This window comes from Marmota flaviventris, chromosome 5 (genome assembly GCF_047511675.1).
Source record: "Marmota flaviventris isolate mMarFla1 chromosome 5, mMarFla1.hap1, whole genome shotgun sequence".
Classification (NCBI taxonomy): domain Eukaryota; kingdom Metazoa; phylum Chordata; class Mammalia; order Rodentia; family Sciuridae; genus Marmota; species Marmota flaviventris.
In genome coordinates, this window is record NC_092502.1 from 61,583,979 (window position 1) to 61,607,103 (window position 23,125).

Consider the following 23,125-nt stretch of genomic DNA (forward strand, 5'->3'; position numbering starts at 1 on the left):
TGCGCTCTACCACTGAGCTACAACCTTAGCCTAAAGAGGATATTTTTAAATATCCAACTCAAGATTTTTCAGAAAAGAAAACTGAAGCCAAGAGGTATGAAATGACTCTGCCAAGGGAAGGTTATAACTAGAACTGCATCTTCTGAATAGCAGTTAAGAACTCTTTCTATAGGGTATAAGGCTTCACTTTCCAGATATGATACCCAGGATTGGTAACTCATAGTTTTTAATACTGCCCAGAGCTTGTACCAGAGAGATTCTCACAAATGCTTTAGGAATTGACAAGAAAAAGTATACAGGAATCTGAAAGCAGAGCATGGACAGCAAAGCATAGGGGGAAAGGCAAATCATTACATGTCTCTAGGCCTTGGTTTCTGTATCTCTAAAAGAGGAACCTTTATCATGGCTCTGCTACCTCTTACAAGAATGCTGTTAAGGACACGGGACAAAGCAAATGTGGGGCATTTCCAAAGCTGCTACAGACACAGTCTCAATAATCTATAACCATATTGACTTACCCTGCAGATTTCTTAGGAGCAGAGAGCGGACTAGAGGTGCTGGTCCCCTCAGCTGGTGGTGGTATGTCTGGTCCAGGAATGTCATTCTCAGTTGTCCCCAAAATGACTTCGGACTGCACACCACTCTTGACAACTGGCGTCTTAGGGACTGCTGTACCACGACTCTCAGGAGCTTCCTTAACCCAAACATGGGCATCGGAGATGATCACTTCCTCCCACTCATTCTCCTCACCCACTTCTCTTGGAGGAGCTACATTTAAGAGCTGGCTTACAGCTTCTGAGTTTTCCAGAGTCAGTTTGGAGGCATTTTCTTTAGAAGAGTTTTGCTCAGTGGTGACAGGCTGCTGATTTCTTTTAACCATAGAACTTCTGGAAGAGACACCTGAAGCCAATTCTACTTTGACTTTGGCTGGCTTTTCCTAGAAAAAAGAAAGACTATATTGTATGCATTTTACAAGTGACAACACCACACACAAATATTCTCTCAGATGATTCTCTTAATAATAACATAGAAAACTGAAGTCCACAAAGAAGGGGCTAACTTACAAGTACAAAATGAATCTAAGTCTTCTGATCCCAAGGTACCTTCACTATAGTTAAATACTCAGGATAAATCTATTCTCCTTCTAACAAATTTCTTTTTGGCATACAGCTTTTTCATCAAATAAACGTTGGCAATTTTTTAGTCTTAATTTTCAAAGCTCCTAGAGAAGAGAATGACATATGTCATATTGGGCTTCTAAGTCCAAAGCTATTTACCTTGGTGGTACCAATATGGTCACATCATGTTTCTACTCCCTAGTGGAAAACCTTGCCTTCACCAGATTCCTTCAGATGAGTCTTTAGAATGACTTGCATATATGTCACATGTTTCATACTGGGACAAATTAATTCATCCATATTAATTATGTGCTAGAAAATATTCCAATTCATTAAAAACTTCATCTGCTATCTCAAATCTACTTTTTTATAGTAAAGTCCTTGGTCCCTTATCTTTTATCCAAGAAGCACCTCTACAGACAATAGCATTTACACACACACACACACACACACATAAAAAACATGAAAGCTGGGTTCCATCTGTGCTCAGCTTCACTCCTAATGAGTTACATGATCTAAGACAAGCTTCTTCTGAATCCTCATGTTCCCACTATGAAATAACAGAGGGTTGGACTCTCAGTGTTTGTCAGCAGGAGCAAGCCAGCATTTTGGATAGCTCAGTTTATTGTGCAGGAACCTCCTGCATGTTCCAGGAGGTTTAGCATCCGAAGCTAATGTTATTAAAACTCACCTACTGACTACCAAAAACCCCTCGTATTCACAAAGCTACCTGGGTAGTGTACTGTTTCTGGGTACACACCAATAACCAATGACATTTAAGAGCTCTCCAGTAAAGCATTCTCAAATTCAAACACACACTAGCCCAAGGATGAATAAGCATGGGTGAAAGTTCCAAGTAAACTGCAGAGTTTTTTAGCACAGGATGGAAGAGCAGAAAAACAGCAGACTATATCCATCTTTAGAGATGTGATTTTTGAGCAAAATCACTGCTTAATAAGTAGGCTATTTCAGACAAAAATCGTTTGCAGGAATGATATTATAAGCAATCTGAGCAACAACTCTACAGTGATCCCACATTTCCTTAACTTAATCTACCCTTTTAGATGTTGCTTTTCTTTCAAGATGGAAGGTAAATGCAACCAGCGGTCCATTAAGAGAGAACTCAATTACCACTATCAGACTCTATATGAATGAAGCCTTGAGTTAAACAGCCTCATATGCTATCTTTTGTCTCACCCAATTAATTGGGAACTATACCACACATTCCTTGGGTGAACTTTAGCCAGTATAAACTCTAGAACAATACAAGAAAAGATAAGTCATTTCCTGACTGGTATAAAAACATATGGAGCCTACAGAAACAATTTATATTTGCTGCCTCAAACATGAGAACTCAAGAAATCTTAGATGTTGCAGCTAAATGACATAGTAGTGTCCAAGAAATGTTTAGTGGAAAAGGTGCTGGCATAATTAACTATATGAACTTAGCAAGTCACTTCAATTTTTCTCTCAGCTAAAAAGAGTTGAATTACTTGATAAACCAGTCACTATTTCTCTAAAATTCTAAAGTTTATTGATGCTGAAGTGTTACCTTTTTATTTTTTCTTTTCAAATTCATTCTAACGCTGGAGAAAAAAATTCTGACTTAGCAAATCAAGATTGGGGGGGTGGGGGCAGGGCAAGTAGCTAAGAAAAAACTTGTTTTCGTGCCATACAAGAAACTCAACAGGGGCTTGGGGATGTGGCTCAAGCGGTAGCGCGCTCGCCTGGCATGCGTGCGGCCCGGGTTCAATCCTCAGCACCGCATACAAACAAAGATGTTGTGTCCGCCGAAAACTAAAATAAATAAATAAATATTTTAAAAAAAAGCAAAAACAAGAAACTCAACAAAACTTCAGAAGTGACAGCATGCATAGCAATAATAGTTACATAAATGTCAATCATGACAACAAGGAACTTTTTTTTTTAAACAAAATAACTTTATTTATTTATTTTTATGTGGTGCTGAGGATCGAACCCAGGGGCCTCACACATGTTAGGCGAGCGCTCTACCGCTGAGCCACAACCGCTGCCCCAACAAGGAACATTTACTAAGGTTCACTATATATGAAAAATGTGCCATCCACTCATGGACCCTTCCAGTGACCCTTATTATTAACCTCTATTTGGTAGATGAGAAAAAACCTTAACTAAGGAATACAGATATGACAACTTGTCTAAGGTTGCACAGCTAAAAACTTGAGAAGCTTAGGTTTGATCTAAGGGTGGTAACTCCAAAATTGTATTATAATTGCTGTTGTTTGAATCTTAAGGTATCCCCGAAATATCCAGGTGTTAAAGGCTTGTTCCCCAGGATGGTACTGTTAGGGGACATACAATCTTTAGAAGGTGTGACCTAGTAGAGGTTTTATAGATACTGGGAGAGCATCCTTGAAGGAGATTGTGGGATCATGGTCTCTTTTCTCTACCTTGTACTTACTGGCCATGAGGTAAGAAGTTTTCTGTCACCAAACACTCCTACCAGGATGTGCCACCACCTTGCCACAGGCCCCCAAACAATGGGGCTAATGGACTATGGGCTGAAACCTCCAAAACTGTGGGACAAATGAAGCTTTTTTGTTTATAAGTTGATTATAACTTATAACTCAGTGGACCATGCCAAGTTAAACACATGACTATTAAAATTCTAGCCTAAGTAAGGTTCATAAAAACAGTACCCCTCTCTTTCCTTTTCTACTTATGTAACGTGCTATTGATCCTTCAAGATCATCTCTTATAAAACTTTCCCCATCCATTCCAGTCCTGGTAAGCATCTCTCTTAGAATTAATTGAGAATTAAGTATACCATTCTTTTTTCTTTTTGGTTCTGGGGATTGAACCTGGGGACATTTTATCACTAAGCCACACCCTCAACCCCTTTTTTTGGGGGACAGGGTTTCACTATGTTACTTAGGGCCTTGCTAAGTTGCCGAGTTGGCCTTGAACTTGCCATGCTCCTGCCTCAGCCTCCCCAGTTGGTGGGATTACAGGAATGTGCCACCATGCCTGGCTATTCCATTCATTTTGACCCTAAAAATTTAGTATCATATAAAAAAACATGACAAGCATGTACGTTTTATCCAGTCAATGCCAACTGTACAACAAGTTAACAAACATGCTGAACTAAAACACCATAAGAGCATCTTCTAGGGATAAAAGCTGTAGGGGACGCAAAAATCATGGAGAAGCTTATGACATGACACAAACAGAAACACTGTTAAATGGTGATAACTGCTACTTAAAAGTGTCAAAGGCATACATACAGAGAAAGTCATTCATTCTTCCCTAAGGAAACCTAGGTATGTTTCACAGAAAAAAAAACATTTACACTGAGTCATGATCTATCATTATACATTCATTTCAGAAAAAATAACCAACTTGTTTGTCTACAGGAGAGAAATGGAGAAACAGAAAAGAAGGAAGGGTGGGAAGGAGGAAGGGGATGCATTAGAGTTAGATGATGGAAGACTTGAATACCAAGTTAAGGACTTCCACTTCTACAGGAGAAGTAAAGGTTTTGAGCTAAGCAGTGAAAAGATGAGAGCTATGCAGTGAAAGCCAGGTGCGGTGGCGCATGCCTGTAAACCCAGTGACTTGGGAGGCTGAGGCAGGAGGATTGCAAGTTCAAAGCCAACTTCAGCAAGGGTGAGGCGCTAAGCAACTCATGACACCCTATCTCTAAATAAAACAGAAAATAGGGCTGGGGATGTGGCTCAGTGCTTGAGTGCTCCTGAGTTCAATCCCCATTACCAAAAATAATAATAATAATTAAGCAGTGTGGGGGATGGATTGTTAAGTTAGCCTTAACAGGGGCTGGGGATGTGGCTCAAGCGGTAGCGCGCTAGCCTGGCATGCGTGCGGCCCGGGTTCGATCCTCAGCACCACATACAAACAAAGATGCTGTGTCCGCCAAATACTTAAAAATAAATATTAAAAATTCTCTCTCTCTCTCTCTCTCTCTCTCTTTAAAAAAAAATTAAAAAAAAAAAAGTTAGCCTTAACAGGAAGTGAGTAAATTAGCATACTGTAGTCATTCATGGGAAATTAAGAATTAAAGATAATATTGTTAAAGAATATTTAATAGATATTAAGTTAAATGAAAAAATATACATAACATGTTCGCAGAAAAATGGACTAAAAGAAAACATACCAAAATGTTAAGTAATAAGGCTTTTCTTTGGATGATATGATTGTGGATAAAGGCTGAAGGTGTAGCTCAGTGGTAGAACATTTGCTTCACAAGCATGAGGCCCTGGACCCAATCTCCATCATCATACACAAAAAATTACACACAAAATTTTGTTTTCTGTTATTATTTTTTAATTTTATAAACTGTTTATAATGAAAATGATGGTCAAAATTAAAAGTATCAATTTTTAAAAAGTTATCTGCTCTTAAGGGCAACAGGAAGCTTACTCTGTTGTGTTTCCAAAGCAACAATGGTCAACGAACCTTACCTTTGGGATCCACTTCCCTCCTAGGAAGTTACCACAGGTAGGGCACTTAGGTGGTTTGTGCCTAGTGACATATGTGAAGGAGCAACCTGGGCTGGTGCACGTCCCATGGCCCCGGCGAGTGTATGTAGTGGTCTGTTTAAAAAAAAATAATAATAAAGTATCAGAATCAAGATCACAATCCAACCCCTCTCAGACCCTGCTGACCATTATAACCACAACAATTATTAGACAGTGGTAACTGCTATTAATTGAGCAAGGTAACACACAGCGCTAAACGTTTTAGTAATATCTCATTTAATACTCTCAGCAATGCTACTGAGTAGATAAGTATTATCACTACTTAGGTTCATAGTAGTTAAATGCATCTCAAATCACATAGTGACTCAAAGGCAAAGCTGGACTAGAACTCAAATGTCTGATTCTTGGTCCAAGATTCCTTCTGTGCATCTAGGTATACCCTCTGATTCAATACTTCAAAAAATTTGCTTCTTCTTCCTTCTTACTAGTTAAGAATCAGAGAACCTAAGACCTAGAATTCAGAGATATAAAAATAGAACCATGATTACCGGAAAAAAATAATGATAAGGTAATGCAGGAGTAGAAATCAGGTCCTTTGATATTCACCAGAATTTAGTTGTTTGCGTATGAATATAGTCAGCCATTGGCTCTCAGCATCTCTACTAACCAACCTTTGAGCAAAATGTATTACAATGGGTTATTACATTTCAGCTACAAATGGGAATTATTCACTCATTAGCCATGTTCCATTTCTAGATTAAAGCTGAAAAAATAATTTCCTTATCAGATTTGTTTTGTCACTTATAATGTTTACTCAACTATTAATTCCAGCTTCCCTCGTCTGGCCAAAAAGCAAAAATCTTCCTTGGGAAACACTAAATTGCCACTAGCTTTTACCTCTGCCAGGGAGCCTTAAGAAAAGCTGATTATCAAAGCAATACCAAATAAAGCATGAGTACAAAGTGGCCAGGCACCAAGGAAAAGAGACCAAGCTCTGGGTTCCAACTTTGCCATTAACACACTGGATGACCTGGAAGTAAGTCATCATAACTCTTGGGCCTTGGGTTTAATGTCTGTAAAAATCATATGCTCTTCCTATTTTACTGGTTTCTTGAGGAAGAAATGAAGCAGAGAATGAAGAAACATTCACTTAGTAAATTGTAAGATTCTATAGGTTTGTGAGAGCTAAATTACTGAGCTGTAAAACATCTCTCATCTTTTTTTAGACTGTGACCCCATACATAATCTTCATAGTGAACACTCCCAGGAAGCAGAATAAAAATTTAAGTTAGTTCTATAAGTGAATTACCATGGGAATTTCAAGATGGCAGAATAGAGGAGGTTGCTTTTCTGGCTGCTCTGTGGTGTGAAACAAGAAAGCAGACAGGCAGCTTCTCAGAAAGTGGGTAAACAAAAAAAAGGGTGGAGGGAACTTTACTGGAATTTAATACTGGACATTCAAAGCAGACTGGGGACTGAGGTTGGATATAATAAAATAAGAAATCTCTAACACCACAGCTGCTGCCACAGCTGGAGTCACCAGCTAGAGCAATCCCTCCACAAGCAAAGTGGAGGGACAAGGGAATTAAAGGAAACTGTATTTTTAGGAGGTCTGAGTGTGTCTGGGTATGGAGAGTCTATGGATCAAAAACACACCAACTAAACTGAAAGGCGTGCTGAATAATATCCTTGTTCAGGAAAGAAGCCACCATCCCTCAAGGCTGCATGCAGAGGAGAGAGGAAGGAACCATTCTGCAGCCATGGTGTTGGGAGCTGGTAGCTAAGAGAGCAGATTTCTGGCAAACCCAAGTTTGGCCCGAACTCCAATGAACACAATTCTTTAACTTTTCATCTAGATCTTTGGTTTTTTTTGTTTGTTTGTTTGTTTCCTTTTCTCTGTTTGTGACCTTAATGGTTCACGGACATTTTTCCATATTCATATTTGTTTTTTTCCTCATTTCTACCATTTTTGAAGCCAGTTATTTTTCATTGATCAATATTCTGAGGACTAGGATATCTGATCAGTATATTTCATTTTGTTTTGTATTATTTTATTCATTTTTTAAAAAGTTTACCATATATGTATGTTTTTCCTTTCCTTTATCTGTTTCCCTTAATTCTCTTTTTCTTTTTTTCTACCAACAGCCAATCTCTATTGTTCTTTCACTCTTCATTTTTTAATATCTTCTCTCATCCTCCCTCATAATCATCACATCCTTATCACTTCTGTTCTCTCCCATTCCACCATTCAAAATTGTAAATGCTTTTCCAAATTAACTGTTTTTACTGTGGGCAATAACTGATCATATCATTTCTGTTTATTATTACAATTAACATTGTAGATGTCACAGCAAGAACTATTTGGTTTCGCATTTTTTGTTATTTTTGTCTCCCCATAAAAGAATGAGGTACTGGAAACCTTCAGGAACACTACAAGTCCACAGGGTAGAAACTCTACTCCCTCAGACTGCTAGTTTGGACTGCTAGATGGGTAGACACACAAATAACATGAAAAAGCAAAGGAACAAATCACCCCAAACAAACCAAGATACTTCAATGACAGAATCCCACAATACCACAGTAGAAGAATTGTCAGAAGGCATTTAGAATGTACATAGTCAAATTGATCTGCGATGTAAAGGATGACATAAGGAGTAAAATCAGATAGAAAATACAGGAAGTGAAAGATAACTTCAATAAAGAGGTAAGAGATTCTGAAAAAAAATCAAGCAGAAATTCTCAAAATGAAGAAATCAATAAACTAAATTAAAAATTCAACTGAAAACATCACCAACAGACCAGAGCACTCAGAAGATAAGAGTTTCAGGCAATGAAGACAAATTATATAATCTTGAAAATAAACTTGACCATGAAGAAAAGATGTTAGGAGACCATGAACAGAATTTGCAAGAAATATGGGATAACCTCAAAAGACCAAATTTAAGATTTATTAGGATAGATGAAGGCACGCAGATACAAACCAACAGAATGCACAATCTTTTCAATGAAACAATGTAAGAAAATTTCCCAGACCTAAAGAATGAAATGAAAAATCAGATACAGGAGGCTTATAGTGAAGCCAGATTTAAAATTAGGCAGTCAGTGTAGTTAGGTAAATCCGGTCTAATATCGAATGAAATCTAAAACGGAGGCCATGTTGAGAATGAATTTGCGGAAAAGTTGAGCAACTCTTGAAATGTTAATGAAGTCCCAAGAAAAGCTCTAGGCCCAAAGTCCACCCCAAAGAAATGTTAATGAACAGCCCCAGCAGATTTGAAGATAGCCCATCCCAAAGAAGTGTTAATGAAGTCCTTCCTGCCCAGATTACTTCTTTGGCCCACATGTGTCCCACCCCTTGGGCCTTCCAACCTACATTTCATCACTGAAAGAACTATAAAAAGGGGAAACAACCGCACTTCCATGGATTCCACCTCTTTGGTCCCCTTCTTCCTCCAGGAGAAGTCTTTCCTGTTGTCCTTTAATAAACTTCTAATTTCTACTCTGACCTTGCCTCTGCATGCTTCTCTGGTGTTATTCTTCAACACTGGGGAAGCAAGGTCAACAGAGGTAACAATAGGACCCCAAATATACAAAATTAGAATAGACCCACTTAGGCACATTATTGTGAAAATGCCTAACATACAGAATAAGTATATTAGGCATCCAGAATAAGAATAGAATTTTAAAGGCTGAGAGAGAAAACAACAAATTACATTTAGAGGGAAATCAATACAGATCTCGGCTGATTTTTCAACTTAGATCCTCAAAGCTAGGAGGTCTTGGAATAATATATACTAAGCTCTGAAAGAAACTGGATGCCAGACAAGAATGCTATACCCAGCAAAATTAAACAGAAGTGACAATGAAATTAAAAAAAAAAAAAAAAAAAACCTTCCACAACTAGAAAACTTGTACTACAAAACATTCTCAATAAAAATTTCATAAAGAAAAAATGAAAAATAAAAGTGAAAACCAGCAAACGGAGGAACTACATTCGAAGAATAGTCAATCAAAGGAGAAACCAATTCAAAGTAAAAACCAGAAACAAATTAAAATGACAGGGAATAAAAACCATTTCTCAATAACAGCATCAAGGGGCTGGGGTTGTAGCTCAGTGGTAGAGTGCTTGCCTCACATGGGTGAGGGCACTGGGTTCGATCCTCAGCACCACATAAAAATAAATAAGTAAAATAAAGGTATTATGTCCATCTATAATTAAAAATTTTTAAAAAATAACACTGAATGCCAATGGCCTACAATCAATCAAAAAACAGACTAGCAGACTGGACTAAAAAACAAAACCCAACAATATGGTGCCTTTAAGAGACTCACTTCATAGGCAAAGACATCCTCAAACTGAAGGTAAAAGGATGGGAAACAACATATATCAATCACATGGATCTTGTAAACAATCAGGGGTTTGTTTCTATCCTGATATTAAAGTAGACTTCAAGCCAAAGTTAATCAGAAAGGACAAAGGAAGCCATTTCAAACTGCTTTAGGGAACTATACATCAATAAGACATAACAATTATATTCATGCCCCAAACAATGGAGCATATACATACATCAAACAAATCCTTCTCAATTTCAATACCGGGTGACTTTAATGTACCTCTCTCACCACTGGATAGATCTTCCACACAAAAACTAAACAAAGCTATAAAACTAAAAAACACAATTGGTAACTTATACTTAACACACATAAATGGGATATTTCATCCATCAATGACAGAATACACTTTCTTCTCAGCAACACACAGATCCTTCTCTAACATAGAAGGCTTACACAGGGGACAACTGATCATGGAAACCCACCCAGCTCTCCTCCCCCATGTAATGTAAGCTTATCACATATGTTGGCATACAACTGTAATATTACTTTAATATATTTTTAGCATCTATAGAGTTGTTTTGATAGCTCCCCTTTCATTAATTTTTGTGTTCTTACTTTTTTTTATTACACTTGTTAGATTTTTTTATCAACTTTTAGCTGTATTATTTTTCTATTTCATATATTTCTGTTCCCACTCGTTATTTTTTCCTTCCTACTACCTAATATGAAAATAATTTAACTGTTAATCTAGCTTCTTTCTGATAGTAGTACTTCAAGTTTATAAGTGTTCATCTGAGTACTGTTTCATCCCAGAGATTTGGAATATTTTAATAAATTATTTCTTAGTTCAAAGTACTTTTTATTTACTTCTTTTTGTGCTTTCTTCTTTGACATGTGAGATATCATTTTGATTTGTTTCTGGTTTTTACTTTGAATTGGTTTCTCCTTTGATTGACTATTCTTCGAGTGTAGTTCCTCCCTTTGCTGGTTTAAAAGTGTGCTTTTTAATTTTGAAGTAGTTGAGATGTGGGGATGGGGTTCTATTTATTTTAAGGTGATTGATTTCTAATGTAATAAATCATGCAGGAAACAATGTCTGTATGATTTCAAATTTGAAAAAAGTAATGGAAATCCTTTTTCTATTGATTGTATTGGTTACATACATGTCAAAACTGATCAAACTGCATACTTCAAATATGTACATTTTATTTTACTTCAATTTTACCTTAATAAAGCTATGAAAAAAATTAAAATATTAAAAATAAAAAGAGAAAAGGAAAAAGAAGAGGGGAAAAAAAATTACCATGAACTTGGAAATACTCTTAAACAGAACTGACTTCAGAGCGGTGTGAATATAGATCAAACCTGTAATCTCAGACACTTGGGAGGCTGAGGCAAGAGGATCCAAGTTCTAGGTCAGCCTCAACATCTTATCAAGACTATTCCAAATTTTTTTTAAAAAAAAGAAAAGCGGGTGGGGGACTAGGGATATAGTTCAGTGGTATAGTGGGCATGGATGCAATCCCCAGTACTGCAAAAAAGAAAAGATGCTAGTGTTCAAGGCTGATTTTCAGGCCCAAGTACTGTCAAAAAAAATACTGTTCTAGAAGAGTTTGGCAGACACTTTTTAGAACATGATAGTCATTTCCAGGAGCACGGGACTAAGAAAAAATAAGCAGTTTCTTCAAGTTGCAGCAGCTATTCCTGTTTTAATATCCTGAAACTTTTTCATCTAAGAACATACTATTTATTTGGGTACGGTGGCACATGCCTATAGCCCATGACACTTAGGAGGTTCAGGAAGGAAGAATGCTTCAGCCCAAGAGCCCAGGAGTCTAAAAACAACAACCAAAAAAAAAAAAAAAAATTAAAGTATGTATCATTTATCTGCAACAGGAGTTAAAGATAATATATTAACACTAAAGAAACTCACAAACAGAACCAAAATAAACTTAATAGTGTATAAGCCATTAAAATGGAAAAAATGAATTCATAAAAATACAATTAAATCAAAAGAAAGCAGAAAAAAATGGATGGAACAAATAGTAAGATAAGAGATCTAAACTTAACCATTTTAATAATTATATTAAATAAAAATGCCTTAAACTCTCCAATTAAGATAGATTGTGAGATGGGGTTGTAGCCCATGGTATAGCACTTGCTTACCATGCAGGAGGCATTGGGTTTAATCCTAAACACTGCAAAAAAAAAAAAAAAGAAAAAGAAAAAGAAAACACTTTAAATACCAAGATATAATTTGTGAAAGGTTAAAACGACAGAAAAAGATAGATCTTAATGTAATAATTATAATTTAAAAACCAGGTCCGACACAGACAAAGTCAATTACAAAGCTAAAATTACTAGAGATAAAGATCTTTTCATAATAATGAAGGGGTCAATTTATCAAGAGGACATAACAATCTTATATGTTTATGTACTTAGGAAGAGTCCAAATATAGACAGAAAAATAGAATTGTAAGAAGAGACAAATCTGCAATTTTTTTCATAAATAACTGATAGAAAAAATAGACAGTAAGGATATAAAAGAGTTGAAGTACATTATCAATCAACCTGACCTAATCTGACATGTATACAACACTCCATTCAACAGCAGAATATACATTCTCTTAAAATGCACACAGGACATTTATCAAGATAGACCATATTCTGAGCGATAAAATAAAACTAAATAAATTTAAAAGGACTCAGATTTTATAAACCATAAAGTTCTGACTACAATGAAATTAAATTATAAATCAGTAACAGAAAAATATATGGAAAATCACTAAATATTCCAAAAAAGGTAACACACTTCTATGTAACTTATGAGTCAAATAAATAAATCCAAAAAAGGATTTTAAACCAAGTGAAAATAAAAATATACTATCAGAATTTGTGGGATGCCACTAAAGTAGTGCTTAAAGGGAAATTTATAACACTAAGCACCTATATTAAAAAAGAAAGGTCTCAAATCAATGACATCAGCTTCCACCTTAAGACACTAGAAAAAAAAAGAGTGAACAATAAGTGAAATAGAAACAAAAACAGAGAAAACAATACCAAAAGCTGTTTCTTGGAGATCAATAAAATTTATAAACTTATAGCTACGCTTATCAGGAAAAAAAAAAATATGGAAGACCCAAATTGTCAGAAACAGGAATGAGAGACATGAAATCACTACAGATTCTACAGATTGGAAAGGATAAAAATTCCTCAAAAATTTAAGCACAGAATTACCATGTGACCTAGCAACTCCACTCATAACTATGTACCCAAAAGAATAGGATACAGAGACTCAAAATAATACTTGCACACCAAAGTTCATAGCAGCAATTTTTACAACTAGACAAAATACAGAAACAATCCAAATGTCCATGAAAAGATGAATGAATAAATGAAAAAAATAAAAAATATTTTAAAAAATAACAACAAAAAAGATGAATGGATAAACAAAATATAGTATATACACACAATGGAATATTTAGACATAACACTCTAATACAAGGTCTGAGATAAATGAACCCTGAAAACATTACATTAAGTGAAAAAGTATTATACAATATTTGTATAATTTCACCTATAACAGGCACTTAGAACGTGTAAATTCATAGATAAAAAGTAGAAGAGAGGTGGGAATGGAAAGTTACTATTTAATGGATATAGAGTTTCAACTGGGAACAAAGAAAAAGTGGTAGAAGTGGATATTGGTAACGACTCTATAATACTATGAATGTACTAAATGACACTGAACTGTATACTTAAAAATGGTTAAAATGACTGGGTATCGTGGCACATGCACATAATCCTAGTTACTTAGGATGCTAAGGAAAAAGGACCACAAGTTCATGCCCAGCCTGGGAAATTTAGCAAGACCCTGTCTCAAAATTTAAAAAAATAGAAAAGGATGAGGATGTTCCTTGGTAGTAGAACCCCTGGGTTCAATCCCCAGTATCAAAAGAAAAAAAAAAGTTTAAAATAGTCAATTTTATATTATTATACATATCTTACCACAATTTCTTTAAAGGGTAATAAGGGAATGTTTATTAGGAACTTTATGTCAATACAATTGACAACCTAAATGAAATAACAAATTCCCTGACAGACAATATACAAAGAGCTCACTCAAAAATAGGTACTCCAAACAGCCCTATATAGCTGGGCACGAGATATGCAACAGTAGTCCCAGCTACTCTAGAGGCTGAGGCAGGAGGATCATAAATTCAAGGCCAGCCAGGGGAATAAAGCAAGATTGTCTCTTAAAAAAAATAGCCCCATGTATATTTTAAAAAGTTGGACTTGCAGTTAAAAACCTCTCAGCAAGAAAACTCCAGGCCTAGATGACTTTACAACTTCACTGGTAATTCTACCAAACACTGTAAGAAATAATATGAACACAACATCACAGAATTACCATGTGACCCAGCAATTCCACTTATAACTACCCAGAAAACAGAAGAGGAGAAAATAGTTTTCAACTCATTTTATGAAGCAAGCACACAAAACCATTATACAAAAACCACACTACACACATTAGAGATCAACATCCCTCAAGAATACAGATACAAAAATTCTGAACAAAATTTTAGTAGATCAAATCTGACAATATATAAAAATAATAATAGATTACTGCCAAGTAGGGTTTATCCCAGGAATGCTGTGTTAGTTTAACATATGGAAAAACAATGAAGTTAATCACATTAACCAACTAGAAAAAGAAAATCCACACAATCATCTCAATAGACACAGAAAAAGCATTTGACAAAAATCCAATATCAGTTCCTAATAAAAACTCCTAGAAAGCTGGGTGAGGTGGTACACATCTATAATCCCAGCAATTTGGGAGGATAAGGCAGAATAAATAACTACAAGTTTGAGGCCAGTAAATTTGTGGTTTCAGCAACTTTACGAGACCACACTGCAAAATAAAAAAGGCTGGTGATGTAGTTCAAGGGTAGAGGCCCCCTAGGTTCAATCCCAGTAATGCAGAAAACAAACAAAAAATAAGAACAACAAAACCCTCCTACCAAATCAGAAATAGAAGGAAACATCCTAAACTTGATAAACAGGATCTATGAAAAACCTATAGCTAATATCATACTTAATAGTGAAAGACTGAATATTTCCTCTAAGATCTTATCTGCCCTTAGGACTTTTATTTAACATTGTACTAGAGGACCTAGACAATGTAATAAGGTAAGAAAAAAAAATCAATTGTATTACTAAATACTAGCAGGGAACAATCAGATATTGATAATTTTTTAAAAATATTAATATGATAGCATCGAAAACATGAAAATATTTAGGGATAAATCTCAGCCCAGATGCTATAGTGTGTGATGAAATAAATATCAACTGAGAATCAGAAAAACTAGAATCCTGGTTCTGGCTCTCTTGTAGTCTAGGGGCCTTTCTCTTCTCTGGGTCTGTTCCCTAATCTATACAATAACAATATTTAATTATATCAGTGGCTCCTTTTTTGAGAGCATGCATGATTCTGAAAATTTGATAGCCATGGAACCTATCCCAGGAAAATGCTCTCCAGCAGTTTGTATATAACTTGAGGGAATTCATGGATCCTGTGGAGTTCTATAAAACTCCCAATTTAAGAACACATGGCCTGGATAATCCCTGAGACCTCTGCCAGTCCCAACTGTCTAGCAGTCTAAGTGTCTCTCTCTCTCTCCCTTTTTTTTTTTTAAGTGTGTTATAATTATATATAACATATAGCACTGTTATATATTCGTATATGCATACAACATCATTTGGTCAATTTCATTCCCCAGTCAAAGGGTCAGAGCCTTTTTAGGAAAAACTAATTTAGGCCGGGCATGGTGGTGCATGCCTATAATCCCAGGAGGCTGAGGCAGGAGGATCGGGAGTTCAAAATCAGCCTCAGCAAAAGTGAGGTGTAAAGCAACTCAGTAAGACCCTATCTCTAAATAATACAAAATAGGGCTGGGAATGTGGCTCAGTGGTCAAGTGCCCCTGAGTTCAATCCCTGGTACCCATCGTCCCCCTCAAAAGAGAAAAACTGCTTTAGAAAAGAAGAACCCTAAATGCTATCACCTCTCCACATACTGACCAGTTTGATGGAGGTGGGGTTCTCCACAACTGAGTAGGCAGGCAGAGGCAACATGATGTACTGTGTGGCTGGTGCAGAGGAGCTACTCTCACAGGAGTCCTGCAGGTAATGGAGAGAAGGACAGTTTCATTGAAGTACAGTGCAGAACACCCAGGACCACTCATAACACTTGAAGACTATAAATCCAATACTCATAAACAGTGTGCTTATCAATGTACACATGTAGAAACAAATATATAGTCACCTCAAAATGAAGACAAGTTTAATTAGGAGGAAAGAAAGAGAAAACTACTACCACAAAATATTTGCTATCCTAGTTTTACGTATGAAAAAAACGGAGGTTCCAAGAGTCTTGGGACTCCTAAGATCACATAAGCAGTGAGAGAATCCAATTTTTCTAACCCTGTCAATATTATCTTTCCAGTACTGGGGATTGAACTGAGGGTCCTGTACGTGCTAGGTAAGTGTTCTACCACTAAGCCTTCTTAGACTTACTAGGATTCCCACCTGTCTGAGAATGCTATCCTATCCAGGGAAAAGAGCAGAAGCCATACACTGGGGCATGGTAGCCAATCCCCCCACTTTTGGGAACCAGCTAAACAATCAATGAAACTGCTACTTTTCCTTCAAATGAACATAGGTCTTAGGCTAAATTACTTAATCCCATCAACCTGGCCTTGAAGAAAGTGTCTTTCTTCCTACCCCATCTGTACCCAGGAATAAATTTTAATAATTCTCATATACAGATCAAGGTGCCACTGTTTGTTGAAATAGTCATTAAGAATACAAAATCCTGACTGGTATTAATAGCCTAACAGTTTTGTCCTGGTTTTGACAATTTCCAGCTTTCCTGCTAATGAATCTCATGTGCCATATTATGTGAAGAAAATTCTCATTAAGCTGGGCCAGAATTATTAATAGGAGTGCCTGAGAAACTGAGAACTTTGGAGCAAGCACAGAGGTCAGAAATACTCAAGAGAACTAGTCCCACCAGAAGTTCCATATAAGAACTCTTACCATATCACTGCTCCAAAATCACACTGCATGGCGCTGGCTGCCTTTTTATTAACTCCTAGATAAAGAAAAACATGAGTACCAAAGCCACTTACCCTCATGACTGTCACCACTGATACACTCTCCCCAACCTGGGGGTGGGACACAGCCAGGCTTCCAGTGGGGAGGTCTGATGAACCATTCACTAAGGTCTCTTCAATTACCAGGCTTGTCTGATAAGGCTGGTGGCTCTCTCCTACCTCCAAGGAAGCCTCCTCCAAAAGCACATCCTGGCCGAGCATCTCTGAGGTGGCAATCTCTTGTACAGCACCTGGATGAGCAAGGGTTCCCACCTCCTCAGCCAAGGCCTCCACAGCCAGGCATTGCTCTGCCATGCCAGCATGGCTGGACACTGTCTCTGGGGCAGTGCTGGACACAAGAGGAGGTCCTTTAGGGGAGATCTGGTTCTGAGCTACACACAGCTCTAACTGAGGGCAGCTCCGGTCCTCCTGTAGGCTGCTCTTGGGGATAATGATGTAATCTGAGCGGGGGAGGATCTTGCGGAAACCTGGAATGTCCGGAACCACAGCAGTCAGTGCAGACAGTTTAGAGTTCTGAAGATGAGAAAGCCAGGGAAAGAGGGATAAGCAAAGACAATGATAAAGTAAATAGATACATATTTATTAGCTCATTTTTTTCTGCAAAAGGACCAAAAAAGACTCTACTCTCTTGATTTAAATTAGTTAGGGTCAGCCCCTGTCAACAGTAATGTCATCTTCACTTGAATCAATCTTACTTCTTGGTGACTCACATAGAAAATGTAGGCATCTAAAACTATGAGCTTGTACTACTGGCCTAGCATGGTCTTGAGAAAATACTTTCTTCTTTTGAGGTCTCAGTTTCCCCATCTATACAATGAGGGAGTGCAATCTGGCAATATGAGTTCCTTTTGAGCTTTGATACTTCAGGATTCCTAAGTATATAAAGTAGTCTATAAGCTTTACCAGAATGTATCATGCTTAATAAAAACCCTAAAAGCATAAAAAAACAACCCAATAGGTCAAGATGGAACTCAACACAGCAAGTCAGGTTTTCTGACCTCACTGGTTCTCCCAGATTTACAAAAAAAGGATTAAGAGGTCAAAAGTTGAGAAAGCACTGTGAGAAAAAATATACATAGCAGGGGCTCCATGAAGTGTCCTGAATATATTAAAGAGAAAAAAAAAAGTGATCTAATACATTAAAGTTAGAAAATGTTTTCAAACCTATTCTCTAATTTCTCCTTAAAAACAATACTATCAAGTTAGGTGATAGTATTATTAATTGCATTTAACACAGGAGGAAATTCAGGCTGAAGAAGATTAAACTTCCAAAACACAAATTTATTAAGTAGTAAAGACCTGACTCAAGGCAAAGTCTCCTCAAGATCAAGAAGACCTGGGACTAAAAACATAACCCTGTATGGTTAACTGGCACCAAAAAAGGGGCATTTTGTTTCATTTTTTTCAACTTAAACTGAAAGTCATCTAATAAGGAAGTAGGAGTTCAAAGTAAATAGGGAGAACTAAAACTAAATGCAACAACAACAACAACAAAATAATTTCAGAAGCATATTTTAGAAGAAACACTAAAACCAATTACAAATGAATCCTTGAATCAAAAACAAAAAGTTAATAAGACTACTTAAAGCACAGAGGAAACACTAAGAAATAAAAGAAACATTCAGATGAAACATGAAAGAAGACAGACTCAATCCTTTATGGAGCCTTCAGGAGAAGGTGATGAGGAAACATTCTCTAGTCAACCTCTGAAGCTGGCTGATTAAAAGAACAAGATTAAATGGTGGCAAATACACTTAAATCCAAGCATAGAGAAAACAAAATGGTCTGGATGACATTAATTTTACAGGCTGGAAGGAATAACACTGGAACACTGGACCTGCCCTTGGCAGGAGACCAAAAGGGATGCTGAGGAGGCAGCCTGCCACAAAGACTCTGACAAGCTACTACATTCAGGCAGGGAGATTCTCAGCCTCACACCAGGCAATATGAGAAGATGAACAGCACCTAAAGTTTCACCCAGCCTTGGCACATTTTAGTTGCTCAATAAACAACACCTTTACTTATATGTTTATTGGACATTTAATCTACTCAAGGGTGACAATTATTGACAAAGTCAGAATGTGCAAGGATTTAGGTAGGTGATTTTATTCTCTTTTTAAACATTATATGAGTAGGTACTAGATCTATTTGCAGATGAGTAAACCAAGACTCAAAAGTTAAGTAATTCTTCTAGGGTCACTCAGTATCAGAGCTAAGCCATTCATGATCTTGGTGGTAGTGGTGAAGATAGGATAAATTTAAATATGCATATGGATAAGGAAGAATCATGACCGATGACTCACAATTTTCAGTCTCTATAAGGATCTACATCCTCAGTGTCTAGTAAAACCAAATCATTCCAGGATTACATGAAATTTTCTTCATCATGGACAAAAATACTGCATTGGTTGGGGGGATGCTGGTGGCTGAACCCATGGTCTCACATATGCTAAGCACATTGTCTGCCACTGAGCTACACTCCCAGCTCTTAGATTGCGAATTATATAATAGGGAAGCCAAAGGAATAGGTTTTCTTTTCTTAGATTCTACCTCCCACCCCCACCCCCACCCCCACCCCCAGGGATTATTTCCCAGACTCACACCTTATAAACAAATCTAAAAGAGGTAGAAAGTAGTATCTTTAAGACTATAAGTTGTCAAGTAAATAAGAACAAAATCTAAATGGCAGTGGCAGATGAACTTAATATAACCTGTTCTGTTACATACTTGTTGACTTCAAAAGAAACCTCTGCTTTATATCATTAAAAAAGAAGATAGAGACAATTGTTTAATTGGAGCTCAAGTATAAAGATTTCAGCTTGTAAGAGAAAGGTTATTTTTCCAGCAGGAACTTCAATTAAAAAAAAACACCAAACTGCTGTTTAAATCACTGCCAATGTATTTGGTCACACTGTGAAGGAGAAATAACAAAATGGTTGACAAATATAAACCAAAATGCTTTCATGATAGTTCTTTAATCCAGGCATTCAAAGCTTCAGTTTCCTCCATCATCTTTGGCTTTAATCTTGCAGTTTTGCTTCTAGTATATTTCATAATCACCAGTAGTAACAAAAGAACCCCATGCTACACAAGCAATGGCATCTTACCTCTAACCATGCATAATTCTTGATTATAGTTGATAATAGTCAGTAAAATTAATTATACCATAATCAATTTGCAATATGAAAACATATAAGAGAAATGCCTTTGTAAGCTATTTTATTAAAGGAAAAATACCACTAACTACCCAAGAGATAAGGGTTCCAAGTTCTACTAAAATTCAGAAAAGGAGCCTAAGGCTCACTCCAGAAAATGTCAGCTTTAGTACTGTCATAACCAAAGAGGAAAAGACAGTACAGAGAATCATCAAAATGGAAACAATGTGAGATTCAAGAAAGATAAAATGATAAAAATTTTCCCAAGCAAAGAAAAGGAAACAAGAAAACAAGGTGGTTAGTCTCCCCAAGGCTTTCTCATTTGAACCAATGGAGAAATTAGCTGGAAAAAAATTACTTACAGGATCCAAACCTTCTTTCTCTAGTTTGGCTTTCTCCAAGTAGTAACTCCTCTCGGCCACGCTGAGAAGTCTCCAACTCTCACTAATCTTCTTATTGATTTCAGACTGTGGGAGGTGGGGGAGCTCTTGTTGCACTTTCAGGTAGATGTCATAGTAGTACAGAAGGTAAGCAGACCTGAGGAAGCAACCACTTCTTCAGACCTTCCCTTATTCAACCCATGTGTACCACAACATTAGAGGCTGCATAATTAAGAGATTAATATAAAAACCCAGCATCTCTATTCAAAGCACTTAATAAGACTGAAAATCAAGCAAAAAAAAAAAAAAAAACACTTATAACACACCCAGATGGTATTTGAGAGGTGGGACAAAATGAATAGTAAAGACAAGTCAGTGGTTATTCTCCCTTCAGAAACCTGGAAGAAAGGCGATGTACTTTTCCATGGACCACTTTTTCCTGCAGGACCAACTGGCTTAAAATCAAATGTAGCCAAAGAAAGACACAGGTGTCCTGTTGCACCACTCAGGGAAAGGCTATCAGGGGGCTGATTGCCCAGGCTGGTTATCACACAAACTTTTTACTCCTTTACACGGCCTCTGGTCATTTAACTGAACAAAAATACCTCCTGAAGGCTAAGAAAGCCTCAGCAAGATGTATGCAGTGTTCACATTTAAGAGGGATATTAGAGCTACAATCTGGATATTCTCTATAGATGTCACTGGTACTATTTATAATTCTATAATTTTATTAATGACTTGTTTTAATATTTAAACAATGGTATAATAAAAAATAATGTAGCTCTTTTTGTACATAGCTTCTACCATCTGTCTGGTGCAAATTTTTTTTTTTTTTTTTTTTTAATGACAGCCTGAAAACATAAGCAAAGTCTGGCCAGGAACAGCAAATGTTGGCATGTATCCAGCCACTTTCCACTTTCCATCTTCCTCTCCCCACATCCCAATGCCCATTCAAAGACTTCAACAACTGTACTCTTAAAAGAATTTTAAAGTATTCTTCAACATGGCTCTCAAAGCAGTAGGTTTATAAATTTCAGCAGCAACCAAAACATGTGGCTAACCTGGGTTTCTTGGCCTTTTCTCCATGTATTTTATACTTTTTCTTCTTCTTAGGTGGCCCAGAGGAGGTATAACAGTAGGCTTCCTCAATTTCCTCCATCACGACAGTTACCTCAGTACCATCATATGATGCATCCATGGCTATAGGCAAGGAAAATCAAACACAAAATTTTAAAAATCTATCCTAAAAGGAGCAACTGCCTCCAGATGCAATAATACTTACTTCTATCATGGTCTAAAGGCTTAGTCATTTCCCAAACTCAGCAGATACTAAGAAACATGGGTACTTGTTAAATATACAAATATCAAGGCTCCACTTCTTCTGAATCAGAATCTCTAGAAGGTATATAAACTTGTATACTTCACAAATATCTTAGGTGATTCCTTTGACATACTCATGTTCACTCATGGAACACTGCAATTCTTCAACTCAAAGACTTTTTAGCCCCACGTTATAAGAATTCCACATGGAAACAGGTAAAAAGACAACCTGGCCAGGAGTCAGAAGTTCTCACCCTCTCCCTTAAGGGGTTATTCATCAACTTAAACAGCTTCAATTCATTGAAGTAATTCAAACAGCAATAAGGACCTATGTACAAAAGATTTCTTTACACTCTGTCAGCTTGTGTGATTTCAACTGTTTGTGTGATTTTTAACTGATTTAGGTTCAGTTCTCTCATGTATAAAAAGAGATGTCTCACCTCCCCACAGATTTACAGTGATAAGTCTCAAAAGAACTAACAGACATAACTATTATTTGAGAACAGACAAGTATTATACAAATGAAAGCACTCATTATTAAAGACTATTATTTGTAACTAAGATGCTTAACAACTTGCCTAAGGCCACCAGACCTTTTTATTTTATCTTATTTTTTTGGTACTGGATATTGAACCCAGAGGTGCTTAACCACTGGGTCACATCCTCAGTGCCGCAGTCTGGCTGGGCACAAAATCACAAGCCACTCAAGCAGGAACAAACTTTATTTCCAAAATTCCCACGAACGCCATGCACACGGCCTTCTCCCAGGACACACATCAACAGGAAATTCCTCCTCTGGAAATCCCTCCTACCGCACTTCCCCAACCAATGGGAACTCTCCGGGAGTCCCGGCAAGAGCTCCAGGCCGAGGAGGACAGCAGGGGTCTAATATCCAATTGAATGCACATCTTAACATAATCATTATCATCTCAATGGCTTGCTGGCATCACCTTTCAACCAAAAATGCCATGCATCATTCCTACTCGGCTATGGCTCTTAGCACTCAGCCCTTTTTGTATTTTATTTAGAGACAGGCTGAGTTGCTAAGTGCCTTGCCAAGGTGCTGAAGCTGGCTTTGAACTAGCAAATCCTCCTGCCTCAGCCTCCCTAGTCGCTGGGATTACAGGTATGTGCCAGTGTGCCCGGCTCCTTTTTAATTTTTTATT

At 37.0% G+C, this 23,125-nt stretch overlaps 1 protein-coding gene across 2 annotated transcripts in view; it reads right to left on the minus strand.

Moving 5' to 3' along the window:
* Positions 1 to 23,125, minus strand: part of Hmgxb3 (HMG-box containing 3) — a 53,306-nt gene that overhangs the window by 27,896 nt on the left and 2,285 nt on the right. For both annotated transcript variants that reach the window (XM_027949281.2, XM_027949280.2), the window contains exons 2-7: positions 21,701 to 21,839; positions 20,622 to 20,796; positions 17,120 to 17,617; positions 16,011 to 16,109; positions 5,576 to 5,707; positions 519 to 937 (exon numbers count right to left, since the gene is read on the minus strand). In XM_027949281.2, the coding sequence (XP_027805082.2) occupies positions 519 to 937; positions 5,576 to 5,707; positions 16,011 to 16,109; positions 17,120 to 17,617; positions 20,622 to 20,796; positions 21,701 to 21,837 (1,460 nt within the window). In that variant the 5' untranslated portion in view covers positions 21,838 to 21,839. The remainder of the gene's footprint in view (positions 1 to 518; positions 938 to 5,575; positions 5,708 to 16,010; positions 16,110 to 17,119; positions 17,618 to 20,621; positions 20,797 to 21,700; positions 21,840 to 23,125) is intronic.